We start from the raw sequence: 21,673 nt of genomic DNA on the forward strand, positions 1-21,673 counted from the left end.
ACAATAGGGTGGTGAAGGCCTGGGGTGGGGCGGGAACTGGGTGGAGGGAGGTATGGGGGGGGAAAGAGGGTGACATCTGTAATACTCTCAACAATAAAGATAAAAATAAAAGAGTTGTTGAATAAATATACAGGGTGGGGCAAAAGTAGGTTTACAGTTGTATCCACTTTTGAATACAATACTTAATAAATACATAATAATACAAGAATAAACTTTGTGTTTCCCATACAAGCATGTAGGAAGAAATAATAAAAAAGAAAAATATGACTTCATTTTAAATTGCTTGACATTCATCAGCATCACTTACCTTTGGTTTCTGACTAACTATAGCATTTGGAGAATTATCAAAGACTTTGTCTGGGATGTTATGATTCTTTTAAATAACAGGCCAAAATGTGATTTTATAAAGATTTAATGAGACATTATCATTGCCGTCTGGTTTGATCACTCAGGGAATTTAATAAAAAAAATTGTTAACATTGTCTTGGATTTGTTTAAATATTTATGAACACTGCTTTCAAGAGAATTCATATCTGGGGTTATTGTTTTATATCATTCATCTTGGTGTGGTTTCAATAGTTTGGTGGATCATCTTGTTTTAATAACAAATGTCGCTAGAGCTATCTGTAAATACTCTGGAATCAGAGCAGGAGTCTTTGGATCGCATTGCTGTGTGTTCCACCTTCCAGGGCCCCTCGATGAAATCAAAGTGTCTCCCACAAGGATTCTGGAACCTGCTGGTCAGCAGTCCTGGTCACAGCTCGTCGTCTTCTGATATGGAATCTAGATAATCTGTGTCAACGTACAGGAGAAATCCGGAAAACAAGCTGTCCGCCCAACCCGGGTCTGAGAAGAGGCCGTTCTGGTCATTGAAGAAGATCTCCAGCCAGACTTCATCTTCCGGCTGCAGATAGATGACCGTGGACCCTGAAGCCACGTCATGGTTCCCTGTGTTGGCGTCGAAGGTCTTTATCCGGTACTGCCCGTTGTGCACCAGCCCGATTGCCAGATGCTTATTTGCCAATGTGATATCATAAGAAAAGTAGTAGATCCCCGGGAAAGCACAGATGAACTTCCCCGTGGCAGGGTTGTAGTGCTCTCCCTCATTGAAGAGGACCTTGTTAAATATGATCGGTAGCCTCTCTTCTGGGTAGCTGGTGGTGATGCCAACAGAAAAGGCAGATTTGAGCACGATGCTTCCACATCTACAAACTCCAGGCAGCCCTGGGTCCCCTTGCTCTCCTCTGTCTCCCTTTGGTCCAGCAGGCCCAGCTGGACCGACTTCTCCTTTCTCACCCTCTGGTCCCATGGGTCCTTTCTTCCCCATTTCTCCTTGGTCCCCTTTCTCTCCAGCAAGGCCCAGCGGTCCAGTCTTACCCCTCAAACCTTTAAAAAGAGTTTAAACTTTAATTAACGGTTCCTCTAAATACAGAGTGACAAAAAGCATGCCCACATAGTCCCAGCATACCCTACATTTGTCTTTTCAGACAACTTTCAACTGTGTACTACTAAACAATGAATTCCTTTTTTAATATCACTGAATCACTACAATGGAAATAGAAAAATTTCATCAGAATTTCAAGTAGATTTTCCTATGTGAGAAATCATTTCATTCTGAATTAATTAAGCATATTTAACTACCATTCTGATGATGGATCGCCTGTCACTAAATTAGTTACATTACAGGTACTCATTACTACAGAAGGAATTTAAGAAGAATGATGTTGATATCATTTCCCAGAGTGAGGTCATGGGGGCAGACAGAACCAGAGGCAGTTCTGTCTCATGCCCCATCCTACTATTAGTATTAATAATAAAAGAATTAATCAGGAAAAAAAAAACCCTAAATAAATAAATAAATAAATGAAAAGGAATTAATCAAATGAGATTAGCTCTCATTTATTGAACATTTGCTATATATCAGAAACAGCATTTTATTTACATGTATTATCTTCTTCAAGGTTTGCAACAGTTTTATGAGCTAGGCATTACTATTATTACTTCCATCGTAGATGAAGAAACCAAGCCATGGAGAAGTTCATTTGCTCAAGGAGATAGAACTAGTGAATGACGGAGCTATAACCTGAACTCATGCCTGCCTGACTCAGGAGCCTGAGCATTTCTGTGGCTAGAGTGTGAATTGTAAAGGGCTCCTGGCACATAGTGAGGACTCACTATGCTACGATAACCCAACAACAGTGACTGCCACACTGTGCAGGAAGTCTTTTACGGAGGAGAAAACTGAACACAAGAGAGATGAAGCAAGGCCAGGACTGGAGTCCAAGTCTCAGTCTACTGATGCTTCCCCTTCATCAAAATGCCTCTCACCTTTGGGGCTGGAACAAGATTCCTAAATTCTGTTTGGCTCTACAGCTAAGGGCTATATCATTTTAGGCAAGTCCCTTAATTTCTCTGGGTCTCCTTACATATAGAAAAGACATAGCAGCTGTGAAAAGATTTCAACAAATTGAAAATCACCATAGAGAAATATTTTCTGTTTGCTCCATGTTTTTTGTCTACAGATCAACCATTAGCTAAATGCAGAGAAATAGTGATCATGGCTTGAAAGTGATAAGCAACATCTAATTAATTTTTAAATCATATGTGTAATAGCAATGACTTAACAGCATAAAAAATGTCATTCAATTTTATGGCCAAATCCATTCCATAAAAAGTGCCTGTGTAATGATACATTCTCAAAAATATCCAAATTATTTGGATATATGTAATGTACTTTGTAGTCAGGGAAAATATATTGTTGATATATTGTGTAATTTATTCTCAGGAACTTCTATTAAGCTGAGCCTTTTTATCTCAATAGTGCTTTATATCATTTATTTCAATATATTACATATGCATTGGTGTATGAGTTTGATCATTTTTCAGTTATTTGGCAAATTTAGCAATAAAGTATTCTGGATAATGTAAATTTGAAAAGAATTAAAGCTTTACTCTCAAAACATCAAATATTTTGTTTATATATTTTGTAAAGACACTGTTTGACAATTTATGGTGCTCAAAAGATGCTAATAATGAATGCACTTTTTTTTTGTGTGACTGAGACTAGCATTATTACTGATCATAGAAGTGTTCTCTAGCTGTAGATGACATTTGGTTCTTTCTTTTCAAATTCTTACCCTAGGATGTGTTTTTATTGATTTTAGAGAGGAAGGGAGAGGGAGAACAAGAGGGAGAGGGAGAAAGAGAGAGAGAGAGAGAGAGAGAGAGAGAGAGAGAGAGAGAGAGAGAGAGAGAAGAGAAACATCCATTTGTTGTCCCCATTTGCACCCCATCTGGGATCAAACCTGAAACCTGGGCATGTGGCCAGACCAGGAATCAAACCTGTGACCTTTCAGTATGGATGCTGCTCCAACCAACTGAGCCACACTGGCCAGGGTGACATTTGTTTTTAAATTGAAATTCCACTGACTCCAGCCAGAACACAATCTGGTATTTGTTTCTTAAATAAGGCTATAATAGTTTGAACTCTCAATGATTACTTGTTTTTGATAGACGTATAATATAAATATTATTTTGTTAATAAATTAACTTTGGAATCAAAGACAACAACTTCTAAGTTGTTATTTTATGTTCAATAGAAGCTCAACTTTTGTTGTCTTCATCAGTGACTTTTGGTGCATTAATTAAAACACACACACATTTTGGCATCAGTAACAATTTGACCATTACATTTCATTATGTACTCAAATCCTTTTGCCTCTTTTGACTTTGAGCAAGTCAATTCTTGTCTGAGTTCCAAATGCTCCATTTGTACTATGAAGAAATTAGATCCAAATCCACTCCAAATCTGGTGGGAAAAGCAGTAAACAGTGACTGAGCAGAGCAGGGATAAAACCCTAGTTCAGCCAGGAATTAGGTGAATTTGACAAAGGGGCTTCATCTCTCTGACTTTAGTTTCCCAGACCTTGAAATGAAGATGTTGGACTAGATTGCTTGAGGTCTCATCCTATTGAAAATTCTTTGAGATCAAACCATAATACTAAGATACAATTTTACAATGAAAAGGTTGTCATAATTTCAATGTTTGGATTTTCTGTAGTTGTTTACTATTCTCAACAGCTGGGAGTTAGATAATCACATCACAGATTTGCCCCTGGGCTAAGGACCAATGAATGAAGAAGAGAAAGAAGGGATAGATCATTCTCCCTATTCAGGAAGATATATGACTGTATAGAGAAGAGAATTATGGAGTAATTATTATCTATGCTTAAGTACTAAAGCTTAGAGAGAAAGGATTTCTTTTCAACTCTCCATGATATGGGCTTACAAATATTTTTTTCAGTACCATTTCTTTCTTTCTTCCATCCATCCATCCATCCATCCATCCATCCATCCATCCACCCACCCACCCACCCACCCACCCACCCACGTATCCATAGATTTATGCATGCATGCATCCACCTGAACCATCTAATGTTGATTGACCATCATTACATGCCAAGCGCTGTACTAGGGGCTAAGTGAGACCTTGACATGAATGACACCTGCTCCACCTTCAAGGTAGCTGTTATTACATATTATATTGTGATCTGCAAATATGGGTCTTAGCTAAGTCCATGAATATCCAAAACCATAAATAAACCAGAATTATCTATTTCATGGGGGGTGTCTAGTGTTATTTGAAGATATTTATGTGGATGTGCATTCAGATTAAATTAAATGTTAATAATATGAGACAACAGTAATTGCTATCGACCAGTGAAGGAGACAAATATTTCAGCAGAAAATGTATAATTCAGTATAATGAGCTCTGTACTTGTAATTTAGGATGGGGAAATTGGACCAAAACTATGCTTGATTCTGCATGCACTTGGTTGGGGTAAATGTTGTGGGGATGATCACCAAGGGCACATGAATGAGAAGGCCTTCGTGGTGTCACTAAGTGGGAAGAGGGAAGAGAAGCTCCCAGATGTGCTATGTCCTATTCAGCCATATTGAAAACATGTCCCCAAAGCCCCAGGGTTCTGTTCCTGCTGTTTGTCAGTGAGGTGTGCTCCTCTTCATTGATCACAAAGGTGTTCTTACTTTTTCTCTTAGCTGCCATATGGATACTGGACATGTATATACTGGATTTAATAATCTCAGGTTGGGAAAGTCATTTTATTTTTAAATCTCCATTTTCTCCCATTTGTAACATTGTTATTGCTGATTACAATAATTGCTAATAGGGTTATGGTGGACAGTAAGTATTAAATGTAAAATTTCTTATACATAGGTATAGTAAGTTCTTAGTAAATGGTTATGATGATGATGATGATGACATACAGGTTGGGGTAAAAGTAGGTTTACATTTGTGAGTATGCAAAACATAGTTTATTCTTGTGTTATTATGTTTTAATTATTACATTATTTTCTATACAAACAACTGTAAACCTACTTTTGCCCCACCTGGTATTGTGATTGCGTTTTTCCATATTAGACTCCCATACCCAAAGGTTTGCTTATTGAGTCAAGGACAACGTCTTATTCAAGTTTGTGTTCTCTGTGTCTGAAACTATGTTTTCAATGAGGAGCAATTTCGCATCACCCACCAAGGGAGCTCTGGGAATGTCTGGAGACACTTTTGGTTATCACAATTGTAGGGGTGACCCTAGTATGCACTGGGAACCTGCTGAAAGTCGTACAATGCACAGGATAGTCATCCACAGTAAATAATTATTCAGCCCCAAATGTCATGAGGGTGGAGGTTATGAAACACTGGTCTAGAACAATCCTGGGTAGCAATAGGTGTGCAAAAAACTTGTAGAGTGAATAATGCATGAGTGGCTGGATGAGCAAATGGATTGATGAATACGGGGGTGTAGCTGGCCGCATGCATGGTTAAAATTAGAGCAATCATGAGCATTTGATTTAATCTGAATGTATATCCATAAACATCTTTAAATAACACTAGAACTAGCTTGTAAGACAGATCACTCATTTCTAGTTAATTATGTAGCTTTGGATATTCACGAACTTAGTTATGACTCATATTTGCAGATCACAATGTCACATGTAATAGCAGCTAACATTTCCTGTGTGCTTACCATATGGCACTTACTCTATTGCATGTTTTACAGGTATTATTGTCCTTAATCTTCACAATCACCCTTACTACCCCCTATTTACAAATTAGAACACTGAGGCTCAAAGAGGCTATTTGCCCAATGATACTAAACAGTAACGGAAGGAGCCAAGATTTCAACCTAAGTCTTTCTGACTCCAATGGATGTTTGTGTAATCACTACATTACTGCTTCCAGGCATAGCAAACTAAAAGTGTTGGTAATAACTATGATCTTTGTGTTACTAAGGACATTCATGATCATGACATAGAAAGTTGTATCATGCTGTTGTATGAAAAGGTTTGAAATATAAGGTTGAAGCTCCCAATTAATGGTTCTTTATCTGATGTTGCACTTTCACCTAAAGATTCTCTACTGAATATTGGACAATACTCATGCATTTGGTAGCTACTGATTTGCCAAATATTTTCTGCATGACAAATTCAGAAATGAATAATTAGCCAATAATTTGCATATATATTATATTGTTTCATATAACAGCACTAAATGAGGTGCAATGACTAGAGAGAGACACACTTCTTAGATCGACTGACATTTTGTGCCCATCTTTTGTCCCAACTTTTGCACTCAGAAATGTGTTTTCAAAGATTGATTTCAAATCACTTCCTCTCTTTGGGTAAACACGGCCTCTCTAGAATCTTAATCCATTTTACTCTGAAGGGCTGGCAAATCTGGCAAGCTTCCTGGGGCAACTTATTTTGGGGGAAAAAGTGAAAATTACTGAAAGACTAGGGGATATTGTGTTGCTATAAAGAGCTATAAGAAACCTATTTTTTTCTCGTTTTTACAGGACAGGTGGCAGAGTGATAAACCAGGAAATGCAGGCTACATGTTACTATTGTCATTTCATCTTTGGAAAAAACCCTCTGGAACCTCTTTATGTTCAGGATATTAGTGCAGAGCAGGAAGCAGCAGGCTTTTGGCTCCTAATTCTGCCTCTGCTTCACACCCCCTCCTGTCCATCTGTCTGTCCATCCATCGCACCCTCTTGCATGCAGGCCTTGCCTGCTGGATGTACCAGCCCCAGTGGTCATAGGCACCTGATGTTGGGATCCAGCTCTGCTCTTCCATCACTAGTAATTCATTTGATTGTGGCATTGCTCAGTGTTCCCACCTATAAAATGTGATGACTTCCCCCTGAAAGAGTTGTCATTACAATAAAACGAGAATGCACATAGAGTCAAGATCACCATCTGAAGCATAGTCAACAGGCAATAAATTGTTATGAACGATGAAGGTGAAGTAGAGGAGGGATTTAGAGAAAGCAACAAAGAAAGGGAGTATTTTTCAGGGAGGGTGAAGGAGGGGGGCTTTTCGGAGCCTCATCATTCATTACCTGCAGCCCCCTTTTCGCCTTTCTCTCCTTTCCTGCCGTCTCTCCCATCTCGTCCTGGAAGGCCGATCCGACCGTGGGGTCCAGGGGAGCCACTTGCTCCAGGAGGGCCTGGAGGTCCAGGTAAGCCAGGTATGCTACAGATATATCTTGGGGAGTAGCTCTCTCCTTTGAACTGATTACCTCGAGGTTGTCCACTTACACAAATGGCAAAACTTGTAACATAGAGCAAGACAAACATCTTTGGCTCTGCAAGAAAAACACACAGACATAAAGGCACCCTCTCAGGTGGGGCTTTGGGTGTAATGAAACATGAGAATGGGCATTTGCAACACGTTACTTCAGTGCTCAACTTTCCATGATTATAAAAACACATTGTTCATCCTCATAATTTCATTAGAAACTATCCACTCATTACTAATAGAGAATTCTCAGTGTACTATGCAGGATTGGTGGAGATGAAGGATTGATTTCAAAATTTCAAAATAGCCCTAGCCTGTTTGGCTCAGTGGATAGAGCCTTGGCCCAAGGACTGAAGGGTCCCACGTTTGATTCTGGTCAAGGCACGTACCTTGGGTCGGGGCATATGTGGGAGGCAACCAAATGATGTGTCTCTCTCACATCGATGCTTCTCTCTCTCGGTCTCTCCCCCTCCCTTCCACTCTCTGAAAATCAATGGAAAAATATCCTCAGGTGAGGATAAACACAAAAATAAAATAAACTACCCTCCAAAAGGAAAGGGACAATTTGTTTAAAAAATTAACAAATATATAAAAAATAAAAATTTCAAAATAAATCCCTTTGTTGCATATTTTCTGCAGGGATCAATGATAGACTTTGCTAAATAATGATTTCCTTTTGCCGAAGTAATGCATTTTTTTGAAAATTAGAGATACAAATGAATAATATAAATGTGAACGTTATTTTCAGCACCCAAAGATAATTATTTACATTTTGATATCGGTATCCTTCCAGTCTTTTTTCTAAGCCATAGAGAAAAGTGATATCATATCATTCCTGCAATTCTTCAACTTTTTTCCACTTAACAATTTATCACAAGCATCTTCCCATGTGAACAATTATTTATAACATTAAACAAATTGTTGGATTTGTCTCTATTACCCTTTATGTACAGAATTCCCCACGATAGACGTTTGTTTCCAGGTTTCTGCCAATGTAAACACCATGCTAGGACCCTTATATAGAATCTTTGCATGCATCCCTGGTTGTTTTCTTAGAATTTCTGGGCTTTGTAAAGCAGGAGAAAGGAAGTGTTCTTTTTAGGAAAACCACGTTTTTCACCAAATAATCATGTGTAATGCCAATTAGTGTTAATTTAAGTACTCTGCATGTCCAGAGGGGGTCTCAAACTTTAATTTAAAATCTGCAGGATATGATGCCGTGGTGTCCCATTTAAGCTGTCAGCACAATTAAAGACACAATTAAAGAGCCGAGAGTGAAATCAAAGTTTTCTTGCCTAGTGCCACACGCTCAGAGCGGTGCAGGCAATAGGTCTGGAGCTATGACCAGATAGAACTTGGTTTTGCCCTCCACAAGGCTGGCAGCTGAGAATGATGGATCATTTATTATCATGACATTTGGCATATGGGCTGAAGGGTGGGTGGTGTAGGCTGGGGACACCTGATTTCTTAGGCTAAATGGCCTTTAGCATCAGCAGTGTCTTGGATGGGAGAATGTATGCATGTCCTTCTGGGGCCTCATGAATGAATAGTTTTTAGATAGTTGGACATCTACTTTAATAGGAAATTTGTACAATGCTTGATATAGATGCCTAATATATACTTGCACAAAGGAAAATATTATACAATGTGAGAAAAGCAATCAGATAAAATTCCTTTGTTTTTTTGATCGTGGCATCGGAAAATTAACCAGGCACACTATACCATTTTTATGGTACCCATGGGGAAATTGCAACATCTTGGAATCAGACCCAGAAATTTGCCAGAGCATAGGAATGACAAACCGAGAAAAACAGTGTGCACATGTGGTTTGGAACAGATCTAATTCCTAGAAATATTATTAGTGAAAAACTGAAGCAACGTGTCCAAATATAGGCTCTGTATCCTTCTCCAAATCTCCATATTACCAGTGGGCCCTCCCTCTCAGACTCAAGGAGAATATCTTTGCCATGTTCTGTCTGCTTGATTGGTCACATGGCACAAACTCAAAATTACTGATCCTGTGGCTAAACTGGGATTAAGGCATTTTCTAAAGAGTCTAGCGGATCTGATAAAAATACAGCCTTTTCAAATGCGCCTCAGATGAAGGAAATGAAAAGGTCCTTCTAACCACACCCCCTGCCACAATTAAAACAAGATGCAATAATTGCATTGCTAGTTCTTCTTCCTTCTAAAAACCTGATCAGAGGAGGCTTTCGAAGGGATTTTAAAAGGCTTTCAATCAGATATTGATGGGATTCTGTAGCTCAGGCCAGGAGCTGCTTCTAAGAGGGGCTTGACATTATCTGGAGAGAAGTTGCTCTGGGCAAGGGCATCTCAGAAACTCAGCCGAAGAGGCTGAAAACACAAGTCAGGGGCCAGTCTGTGAAGACGTGTGTGGTGAAGGTCTAGGTTATGGTGGATAGAGAAAGAAATTTTAGAAGTACTTGAAAGAAAGGGTATTACTATTTCCAATAGCCAGGCCACAGGGTGCTCAAACAAATGGTTTGCTTTCACAGATAAGTCACTGGGATATTTTCTGGACAATAGTCTAAATGCTGGAAGCATCCACAGCTAGATGTTTTGAAAGGCACTCAAAATGATAACCCATCAACAGTCCTCAACAGAATTGAGGAACAATAGGTTGTGATGCCTGATATGTGATGGTGGCCTGGTTGTGAGTGACTAGTTGAGTTTTGGGACTCAGTGCATCAGGATGATAAAGGGGTGTGGATTATAATGGGAAGTGACAGTGGCATCACCCTGTAATGGTTCTTTATTTCACTTAAAAGTCAAAAGCCTCATGGAAGATGATCTACAAGGCCCTCCTTGGCTGGGCACCAAGCCTCCTTCTTCCCTGAATTCACCTTCTATTCTTCCCACTTTCTCAGCTCTAGTCACATTGAATATCTTGGTGTTCCTCAAAGACACTAGTAATGTTTTACCTTAGGGTCTATACACTATCCTTTCTCTCTGTCCAGAACTCTGTTCAGGCATGTCTCACTCTCTCATATCCTTCTTCCAGTTTTTGCTGAAACACCACCCTCTCATGAAAGCCAACTCTTACCACCTTATTGAACATTGAAACATACTTCCTAATCCTCCCTCATTCTGCTGATTTTTAAAAATATTTTATTTTATTATTTTATTGTTTAAGGTATTACAAATAGTAGTACATATTTCTCCCTTTTCCCCCCCATTGACCTCCCCCTGACCTCCCCATTTTTTTTAGGAATATATTTTTTAGGAATATATCCATTTCTTCTAGGTTGACCAGTTTATTGGAGTAGAGTTGCTCATAGTATTTTCTTTACGATTCTTTGTATTTCTGTGGGGTCTGTTGTTATTTCACCTCTTTTGTTTATGATTTTGTTTATTTGGGTCCTCTCTCTTTGCTTCTTGGTGAGCCTGGCTAGAGGTTCATCAATCTTGTTTATCCTTTCAAAGAACCAACTCTTGGTTGCACTGATTTTTTTTTTTTTTGTCTGATCTGCTCTGATCTTTATTATTTTCTTTTTTTTTAAATTTATTTCTGCTCTGATCTTTATTATTTTCTTCCTTCTGCTCACACTGGGCTTTTCTTGTTTCTCTCTTTCTAATTTTTCAAGTTGCAGAGTTAGATGGTTTATTACCAGTTTTTCTTGTGTTTTTTTTTTTTGAGGTAGGCCTGTAATGATATAAGCTTCCCTCTCAGGATTGCTTTCACTGTGTCCCAAAGATTTTTGATTGTTGTGTTTTCATTGTCGTTTGTTTCCAGGATGTTTATTATTTCTTCTTTGATCTCTTTAGTAACCCACTCACTGTTTAATAGTATGCTATTCAGCCTCCAAGTGTTTGAATTTTTGTGATTGTTTTTATTGTAGTTGATTTCTAATTTTATGCCATTGTGATCTGAGAAGATGCTTGATATGATTTCAATCCTCTTGACTTTGGAGAGACTTTGCCTGTGTCCCAATATGTGGTCTATCTTTGAAAATGTCCCATGTGCACTTGAGAAGAATGTATATTCTGTAATTTTGGGGTGGAATGTTCTAAAGATGTCAATTAAGTCCATCTGATCTAGTGAGTCATTTAGGATTGATGTTTCTTTGCTAATTTTTTTTCTAGAGGATTTATCCAGTGATGGTAATGGGGTATTAAAGTCTCCTACTATGATTGTGTTGCTGTCAATCTCTCCCCTGATATTTTCCAGAAGTTTTTTTTATTATTTGGGTGCGCCTGCATTGGGTGCATAAATATTTACCGAGTTATAGCCTCTTGTTGTATCAATCCCTTTAGAATTATGAAGTGGCCTTTCTTGTCTCTTGTTATGGTTTTCACTTTGAGGTTTTTTTTCTCAGATATAAGTATTGCTACCCCAGATTTTTTTTTCATTTCCATTTGCTTGATAGATATTTTTCCATCCCTTCACTTTCAGTCTGTGCGAGTCCCTTGTTCTGAGGTGGGTTTCCTGTAGACAGCATATATATATATATATATATATATATATATATCATGTTTTCCTATCCATTCAGTCACTCAATTTCTTTTGATTGGAGCATTTAATCCATTTACATTTAATGTTATTATTGATAGGTACTTGTTTGTAGCCATTTCTGTATTTTATGCCCATGTTCCTTCCTCCCTTTCTATTTCTTCTTTTTATAGCATTTCCTTTAGCATTTCTTACACTGCTGGCTTGGTAGTGATAAACTCCCTTAGCCTTTTTTTGTCTGCAAAGCTCCTGATTTTCTCTTCAATTTTGATTGATAGTCTTGCTGGATAGAGTATTCTTGGATTCAGTCCTTTGCTTTGCATCACTTTGTATACCTACTTCCATTCCCTTCTAGCTTGATGTGTTTCTGTTGAGAAATCATTTAATAATCTGATGGGGTATCCTTCATAGGTAACTCTCTGTCTCTCTCTTGCAGCCTTTAAGATTCTCTCTTTGTTGTTAACATTTGCCATTGTAATTATGACATGTCTTGGTGTGGGTATTTTGGGACTCATCTTGTTTTGGACTCTCTGTACTTGTGTAAATATTTTATTCCCCATATCAAGGAAGTTTTCTGTCATTATTTCTTCAAATAGATTTTCTAATCCTTGCTGCTCTTCTTGTCTTTCTGGCAGCCCTTTATACGTATGGTACTTCGTTTTGTGTTGTCCCAAAGCTCCCTTAAGCTCTCCTCCTGCTTTTTATTTTATTTTTTCTCCAGTTGCTTGTTTCTCTACTTTATCTTCTAACTCACTAATTCAGTCCTGTACTTCTTCTAGTCTACTACTTGGGCTTGTTTCTCTACTTTATCTTCTAACTCACTAATTCAGTCCTGTACTTCTTCTAGTCTACTGTTGAAACCTTCCATGGTGTTTTTGATTATAGCAATATTACTTTTGATTTCTTCCCAATTTTTGCATAGGTTGTTGATTTTCTTGTCCATCCGGTGTATGAACTATACAACCATTACTCTGAATTCTTTTTCCATCATGCTGCATGCCTCCGTTTCACTTATTTCCTTTCTTGGTGATTCCTCTTTTTCTTTCCTCTGGGGATTGTTTTGTTGTCTCCCCATTCTAACTATCACCAGAAGGTTCAAACACCGAGTTGCGGAGGCTTGGGCCATGTGTAGTGGGAGTTTTGCATCACCCAAGTGTCACTGAAGAGCTCTGACACCAAGACGTGTGCCGAGGGTTGGTGGAATCATGCTCGCCCAGGATCAGAGTCACCAGCACTCAGTGTGGCCTCGTGTGTGCACCTAGAATCAGGGACCCCGCCTGCACCGTGCTGAAAAAGAGACCCTGCTGGCATGTGCTGAAAAGCAGAGTCCCATAGTGCATGCCAGGTGTCAGAGTCCCCATGTTCCCCCACCGAGAGTTGAGTATCAGAGTCCCTGTTGCTTGGTGCAGCCTCACGCTGAGAATCTGGGTTCCTGTGTGCACATGCACCAAGAATTGGAGTCACTGGTTCTTAGTGTGTGTGCACTGGGAATCAGGGATCCCAGGAGCGTGCGATGAGAAACAGAGTCAATTCACTGGTGCTCAGTGCTGCCTCTCACATGCAGAATCAGGGTCCCTGGTCTGCTTGGGGGACCAGGTTATACAGCTGCCCTGGGTCGGCAGGAGGTCCACTCCTGTGCTGCAGAAAACAGACTTCCGTGTACACTTGCCCAGGCTCACATTCAGGTAGCGGAGCTGCCCTGTGTGGGCATGGGGTCTGGTCATGGGAGTGCGCGCTGTGGGAAACAGCCTCCCAGTATCTGCATATCCCGGCTCAAATTCAGGTAGCGGAGCCACCCTGTGTGGGCAGGAGGCCTGCTTGCTTGGAGTGGGTCTAGCAGTTCCTATGGTGCTGCATGGAGCCTGCAGGGAGGGGGATGGGCTCTGTGACTCACATAAATCTGTGGCTGGGATATCTGGATTCTTGGTGTCTGTGAGTCTGCAGCTGTTGTTGCAGGTCTTTGTCCCTAGTGGCTATAGGGTCCCGGTTTGCGTCTGAGACCAGATTGGGTGGTGTTGAAGCTAGGATCCTAGTCTCAAGCAGTTCTATTTTTCAAGATGGCATGGTCTCTGTGCCCACGCTGGCCACTCCCGGAGTGTCCATGGTGGCAGCGGGGTTTCACCATCTATGACTGCCCAGTTTAGCAGCCCCTTGGAAGACCTGCAGGATCCAATTGTCCCTAGCTCTCTCACACACACACACACACACACACACACACACCACACATGTCCACACACTCCTCTATCACTCCCTCACTTTCTCACACTCTCTCCCTCCCTACCTTCTTGCCAGTCACCATATTTTCTCCTCTGCTGATTTTTCCCCCCTATGGTACTTATCACCCTTTAACTCTCTAGATTATTCTTATCTTTATTGTTCTTTTTTATATTATATATCTTTATCTGCTAGAATGTAAGCTCTGTGAGGGCAGGATCTTTGAGTCATTGATGTCTCCAAACATTTAGAACAGTGTTTGGCATAAACCTCAGCTCAGGATGGGGGCAGAGGAGAATATATATTTTTTGTGGAAGATGTAACTTTTGTGAAAAACAAACAAAATACAAAACAACTAGACAGAATGGAATTTGACAATATCACAAGAGAAGGAGGAGAGAGAGCATTTAGAGAAATAATCTTGAAGTCTATGTTGTTTTAATTTTTCATAGTCTAGAGCATTTAAAAATATTAAAAAAATATATATATACACACACACACATACTGTATATATATATGTATACACACATATTTAAAAATATTTTAAATATATATATATATACTAGTAGCCCATTTGCAGGAAAATCCTGCAAGCGGCTGTTGCGGCCGCATGCGCAGCCGCTGCCGCCGCCTTTGCAGCCACCGCGCCTGCACCCGCTCGCCACTGCCACTCGCCCCGCTCCGCCCCATTCCACCCCGCTCCGCCCCGCCCCGCCCGGGCTTTCCCTGTGGCAGCCACCTTGCTTTCCGCTTTTCCTCCCTCTTCCTTCTAAGTTGTCTTCAGTCTTCACTCCTCCCTCTCTCAGCGTATGCAAATTAACCGCCATCTTTGTTGGGTAATTTGCATACTCGCCCTGATTGGCTGGTGGGTGTGGCTTTGGCTGGTGGGCGTGGCTTGGGCGTAGCGAAGGTGCGGTCAATTTGCATATTACTATTTTATTAGGTAGGATATATATATATATATATATATATATATATATATGTATATATATATATATATATACACACACACACATATATATATGTGTGTGTGTGTGTGTGTGTGTTTGTATAGGTAGAACATGCACATTCATAAATTAAAAAAAATATAGAGTATGCAATGAAAGGTAAATTTCTCCTTCCTCCCAGCCTCCCAGACATGCAGATTCCTCTTCTAGAGGCAACCACTGTTGCTAGTTTCTTGTGTGTCCTCCTTCCCCATGTTGGCATCCCGTATGCAACTTTCTGCACTTTGCTTTTTCACATAATGTGGAGATCATTTTGTTATCAGTGTATATAGAGTTGCCTAAATTTTTTTTCTTTTTTTTAGTGGCTGTAGCCTATCCATCATATGGATGTATCACATTTACCCAGTCTTATATTGATAGATATTTGGGATATATTCATTCTTGTACTATTATTAAAAACTAGAGGCCCAGTGCACAAAATTCGTGCACTGGGGGGGGGGGGTTCCCCTCAGCCCAGCCAGCACCCTCTCAAATCTGAGAGCCCTCAGGAGATGTCTGACTGATGGCTTAGGCCCGTGGGGAGTGGGCCTAAGCTGGCAGTTGGACATCCTTAGTGCTGCCATCAGCCTGGCTTCTGGCTGAGCGGCGCTCCTCCTGTGGGAGCGCACTGACCACCAGGGAGCAGCTCCTGTGTTGAGTGTCAGTGCATGTCATAGAGACTGGTCATTCTTCCATTCAGTCGATTTGCATATGAGCCTTTTATTATATAGGACAGTGCAAAGAATATCTCTGTATATTTATATTTTTTATACATGGTTTATGGCAATTAACAGCTTTTCCCAGTTTGCCTTTTTATTTTGTTTATGTATTTTTAAAAATACTTTTTTTCATAAAAACACATTTTTGAGGTTCAATTTATTGTGTTTAAAAGACCTTCCTTATTTCAAGATAACAAAGAGAATCCTCCCCCTTTTCTTTCAGTTCTTTTATTGTTTCATTTGTTCACATTTAAATTTGACCCATCAGAATTTTTCTGACAAAATGTGTAAGATGGTGATTCAATTTTAGATTTCAACAACTTATTCAGGGTGTCCCCTCAAAATGTATACACACTTTAACAGCTGAGAGCTCAATTTTGAAAATTAAATGTATTTTAATAAACACTGCCTTTATAATTATTCAAAGTGTGTGTATACTTTTTTTGGGGACACTCTATATTGAATAATTTATTCTTCACCCAATGCCCCACTGGTTTGCAATGAATTGGTTATTTTGGCTGGGAATGACCTATGTGTCATGGCTTTATAAAGATTACAATATTTTTAAAAAGCTTTATTGAGACTTAATTTACACAGTGTAAAATTAACCAACTTAAAGTATACAGATCAATGTACATCACAACCTAATTTTTTAACATTTTGAAGACCTCAAAAAGAATCCTTATACACATTAGCAGTCACTTCTCATACAGAATGCTTTGAAGGATTGCATTGAATTATGCAAATTTATAGAATGTGTGCTAACATGTATTTTGCCAACGATTATGCTTCTTTGGAGTTAGAAAATCAAAGCTCTGGAGATATTGGTATTCTTGAACAGATCTGTCCTTGATGTGAATTGTAAATGACCATCTATTCTATATTTCTGTAGGGATTACAAAGTAATAAGTTTTTAGATTTCAAACACATACTGAAAAAATTACTTTATGGAACTGTAGATTTAAGAACCTTCATGTTTATGTGTGTTTTGAATCTGTAAGGCAGGGATGTAGTATACAGTATTTTGTAAATATATTTTTAGTGATGAAATACTTTATTCTTGCTAAACTAGCCATGGGAAACACCTGGAGAAATACTGAATAGTTCAGTGTAAAAATTGAACTTCTAGAAAATGTTTGCACAGATCGAGATCCCTTTGTAAATAGTATTTTTCCCTTTATTTAAAAAATAAAACAAATCCATGCAGGTACAGTCAACCCATATTTGACAAGGGAGCCAAGAATAGTCCATGGGAAAAAATAGTCTCTTCAGTAAAAAGTGGTGGGAAAGCGATATTCATATGCAGAAGAATGAAATTGGACCCCTCATTTATACCACTCAAAAATTAACTAGAAATGGATTAAAAACTTAAATGTAAGACGCAAAACTGTAAAACCTATATATGAAAAGAGGAAAAAAATCCTTGACATTGGTTTTGGCAACAAAATTTTTTTTTTAAAAATATGACATGAAAAGCACAGCCACCAGCCGAAACCGGTTTGACTCAGTGGATAGAGCGTCGGCCTGCGGACTCAAGGGTCCCAGGTTCGATTCCAGTCAAGGGCATGTACCTTGGTTGCGGGCACATCCCCAGTAGGGGGTGTGCAAGAGGCAGCTGATCGATGTTTCTCTCTCATCGATGTTTCTAACTCTCTATCCCTCTCTCTTCCTCTCTGTAAAAATTCAAAAAAATATATTTAAAAAAAGAAAAAAAGAAAAGCACAGCCACCAAAGCAAAATAAACAAGTGGACTACAGCATACTAAAAAGTTCCTGCAAAGCAAAAGAAACAATCAACAAAATGAAAAGGGAACATATATAATGGGAGAAAATATTTGCAAACCATGTATAGGTAGGGCATTAATATCCAAAATATATAAGGAACTCATATAACTCAATAGCAAAAACACCCCAAATAATCTGATGGAAAATGGGCAAAATATCTGAATAGACATTGTCCCAAAGAAGACATACAAACTGCCAACAAGCACATGAAAAGATGCTCAACATCACTAATTATCAGGGAAATGCAGATAAAAACCACAGTGTGATAGCACCTCGCACCTATCAGAATGGGTATTATCAAAAAGAGATAAGGAGTATTGGTGAGGCTGTGGAGACATGCGAACCCTTGTGCACTAGTGCAGCCACTATGGAAAACAGTATAACAACTCAAAAACAACTCAAAACATTAAAAATAGAACCACCACATGACCCAGCCATTCCACTTCTGGTTATATGTCCAAAGGAAATGAAAACAAAATATTGAAGAGATATCTGTACTTCCATATTCATAGCAGCATTATTCACAATAGCCCAGATGTGGAAACAATCTGAGTGTCTATTGACAGATGAATGGATAAAGAAAATGTGGTGTATACATACAGAGGAATACTAGTCAGTCATAAAAAGAAGAAAATCCTGTCATTTGTGACAAAATAGATGAGCCTTGGAGGCATTATACTAAGTGAAATGAATCAGACGGAAAGACAAATACTGTATTATATCACTTATATGTGGAATCTAAAAAGATGAACTCATAAACACAGAAAGTAAAATGGTGGTTTTCAGGGGCTGGAGAGTGGGAGGAAGGGGGAGATATTGGTCAAATGGTCAAACTTCCAGTTATAAGATGAATCTGTTTTGGGGATCTAATGAACAGCATGGTGTCTATAATTAACAATACTGTAGTATATACTTGAAAATTACTGAGAGTAAATCTTAAGTGTTGCCACTATATACACAAAATGATAATTAGGGGGGTGGATGAAAGTGTTAATTAATCTGATTGTGGAAATCATTTCACAAGAACCAGGATTATAATTCCACAAGTGACTGTGTATCAAATCTTCACATTGTACCCCTTACACTTACACAATGTTATATGTCAATTATATTTCAGTAAAACTAGAAAAAAGACCCTGTAGTTGTGAGAAATGTACAATGGTGCAGCTGCTATGCAAAAACAGTATGACAATTCCTCCAAAAATTTCACACAGAATTACCATAACATTCAGAAATTCCACTTCTGGGTGTTTACCCAAAAGAAGTGAAAACAGGGACTCAAAAAGATATTTGAACAACAATATTCACAGCAGCGCTTTTCACAACAGCCAAAAGCTGAAAGCAACCCAGGTATCTATCAACAAATGAATGGATAAACAAAATATGGTACATGCATACAATGGGATATTACTACACCGTCAAAAGGAACAAAATTTTCACACAGACTACAACATGGAAGAATCTTTTTTTAATTGAATGTATTGGGGTGACACCAGTTAACAACATTATACAGGTTTCAGGTGTACAGTTCTACAATACATCATCTGTACACTGTATTGTGTGTTAACCACCCCAAGACAAGTCTCTGTCCATCACCATTTATCCCCCTTGATGCCCTCTTCCACTGGCCCCTACCTTTCTTCTCCCCCCAGAGCAATCACCACACTGTTGTCCCTGTCCATTAGCTCTTTTTCTTCTTTTCTCTTTTTGGCTCAATCCCTCCAACCACTCTCAGCTTCCCCCTCCCCCCACCCCATGACAGCTGCTCTAACTATGAGTCTGTCTCTATTTTGCAGAAGAATCTTGAAGACCTTATGCTAAGACAAATGTATGTTTCTGCCTACATGATGTAACTAGAACAGTCAAAACTATAGAGACATGCCCTAACTGGTTTGGCTCAGTGGATAGAGCGTCAATCTGTGGACTGAAAGGTCCCAGGTTCGATTCTGGTCAAGGGCATGTACCTTGGTTGCGGGCACATCCCCAGTAGGAGGTGTGCAGGAGGCAGCTGATCAACGTTTCTCTCTCATAGACGTTTCTAACTCTCTATCCCTCTCCCTTCCTCTCTGTAAAAAATCAATAAAATATATTTTAAAATAAACTATAGGGACAGACAGTGGAATAATGATTTCCAAGTGCTGAGGGGAGGAGGAAGAGAGGAGTCAGTATTTAATGAGCAGAGTGTTAGTTGGGGAAGATGGGAAGTTCTGGAGATGGATGGTGGTATGATAGTTGTACAGTACTGTGATGTGCTTAATGCCACAGACCTGTATGCTTAAAATTGTATATTTTATGTTATGTATACTTTACCATAATTAAAAATACTAAATAAAAAATATTGGAATGGAGAAAACATAGTGGTTTTCTTATTACTCTGCTAGGTGTTTTAGAGACAACATATTCATAACCCCACACGACTTTTATTTTACAAACAAGAAAATTGAGACGGAGGGCTCAGGTCCACATAGCCATAAAAATGGCTTAGGCAGGATTTGAACTGAGCTCTTTTTGTTTCCAAACACTTGAGTTCTCCCCCATATCCTGTGAGGTGAACTATAACATTACTTCATCACAAAGGGCTGGACTTGATTATTAAGTCAAGTTGAAAATGTGTTTTGCCTGGAAATCATTAGGAAGAGGATAGGTAACCAGGACAGCCAAAATGAGACGTATCCTTGGCCTGCAGGGGAGATTTCACAACAGCAGGCTTTTCCTTCTCTAGCTGCATGAGGAGTGGCCCTGTGAGTGAGACAGGATGGGACCCTTAGGTGTTCGTGACTTCTGTTCTGTGGTTCCTCATCTCTTATTGTGAGGCTCCAGTTTTCCTCCCCAGAACTGCTCCTTCCATTGGCCATGCATCACCTTCCTTTGTCCTGTCACTATGACTTCTATAAGACCACACACCACATTGTTATGGCTATTTTTGTTGTTGTTAATCTTCCCCCAAGGTTATTTTTTCCATTAATTTTTGGAGAGGATGGAAAGGAGGAGGAGAGGCACAGAGAGAGAAACATTGATGTGAGAGAGACACATTGATTGGTTGCCTCTCACATGCACCTCGACCAAGGCCAGGGAGGTATGCGCCCTTGAGTGGGAATCAAACCTGAGACCCTTCAGTCCTCAGGCCAATGCTCTAACCACTGAGTAAAATTGGCTAGGGTTGTTAAGGCTATTTACTTGCTTTTTCTCCACCAACATATAAACTCTGTATCACCAACATTTAAGACAAAGACTGGTCTACAATAGAGGCTCAACTAAGATTGAAAGAAGAAAAAATATTCATTCATCAACATTTATTTTTATCTATAGCTTTGGCTGCTTTATGTAAAGTGCTATGATGGCACAACAGTGATAAATATTGACATCTGTCAAACATATTGTAATGTTAAGTCCATATCGTCTTCCCAAAGACCCTTTTTGTGGTAGGTTGGACAGGGAGCTGATGTGCAGAGAAGTCAGGTAACTTCTTCATGGCAACCACACCAGTGCCAGACCAGAGATTTGAACCCAAGTCTTCAGTTTCGTGGATTCCTCTTAGAGAGCTGTCTGTTTAATACACTCAAAAGCTACCATAATGATATGGGCATGGGACCAACATTTGCCAAAATTCTCAAAGAAAGAGTAAGCATCATACCTTGCTCTGGGATGGTGGGTTGCTCCAGGATTCTAAATCCACAAGAGACCGAGGATCTTTCATGAGAGCTCAGCGAGAAACTTGCTTTGGTACCAGACAGAAAAACAGATCCAAGTTCTCAGAGATTTCCAAATAGTTGTGCTAAAAATAATGTTCTCCTTTAGTCCCAAAGAGTCAGAGGCCCTGGAAGTCATTCATCAAGCGAGGCGCAGGCAGGGGTTGGTTAAAACTATGGTTTTGTTTGACATAAACCTTACGAGACTGC

At 39.3% G+C, this 21,673-nt stretch overlaps 1 protein-coding gene across 1 annotated transcript in view; it reads right to left on the reverse strand.

Moving 5' to 3' along the window:
- Positions 1-520: 520 nt before the first annotated feature.
- The window catches only part of C1QTNF7 (C1q and TNF related 7), a 94,942-nt gene continuing 73,789 nt past the window's right edge, over positions 521-21,673 (reverse strand). Inside the window, exons 2-3 of the mRNA XM_079793311.1 lie at positions 7,422-7,667; positions 521-1,386 (exon numbers count right to left, since the gene is read on the reverse strand). Coding sequence (XP_079649437.1) covers positions 755-1,386; positions 7,422-7,667 — 878 coding nt within the window. The 3' untranslated portion in view covers positions 521-754. The remainder of the gene's footprint in view (positions 1,387-7,421; positions 7,668-21,673) is intronic.

Source organism: Cnephaeus nilssonii, assembly GCF_951640355.1.
Source record: "Cnephaeus nilssonii genome assembly, chromosome: 1".
Taxonomy (NCBI): Eukaryota; Metazoa; Chordata; class Mammalia; order Chiroptera; family Vespertilionidae; genus Cnephaeus; species Cnephaeus nilssonii.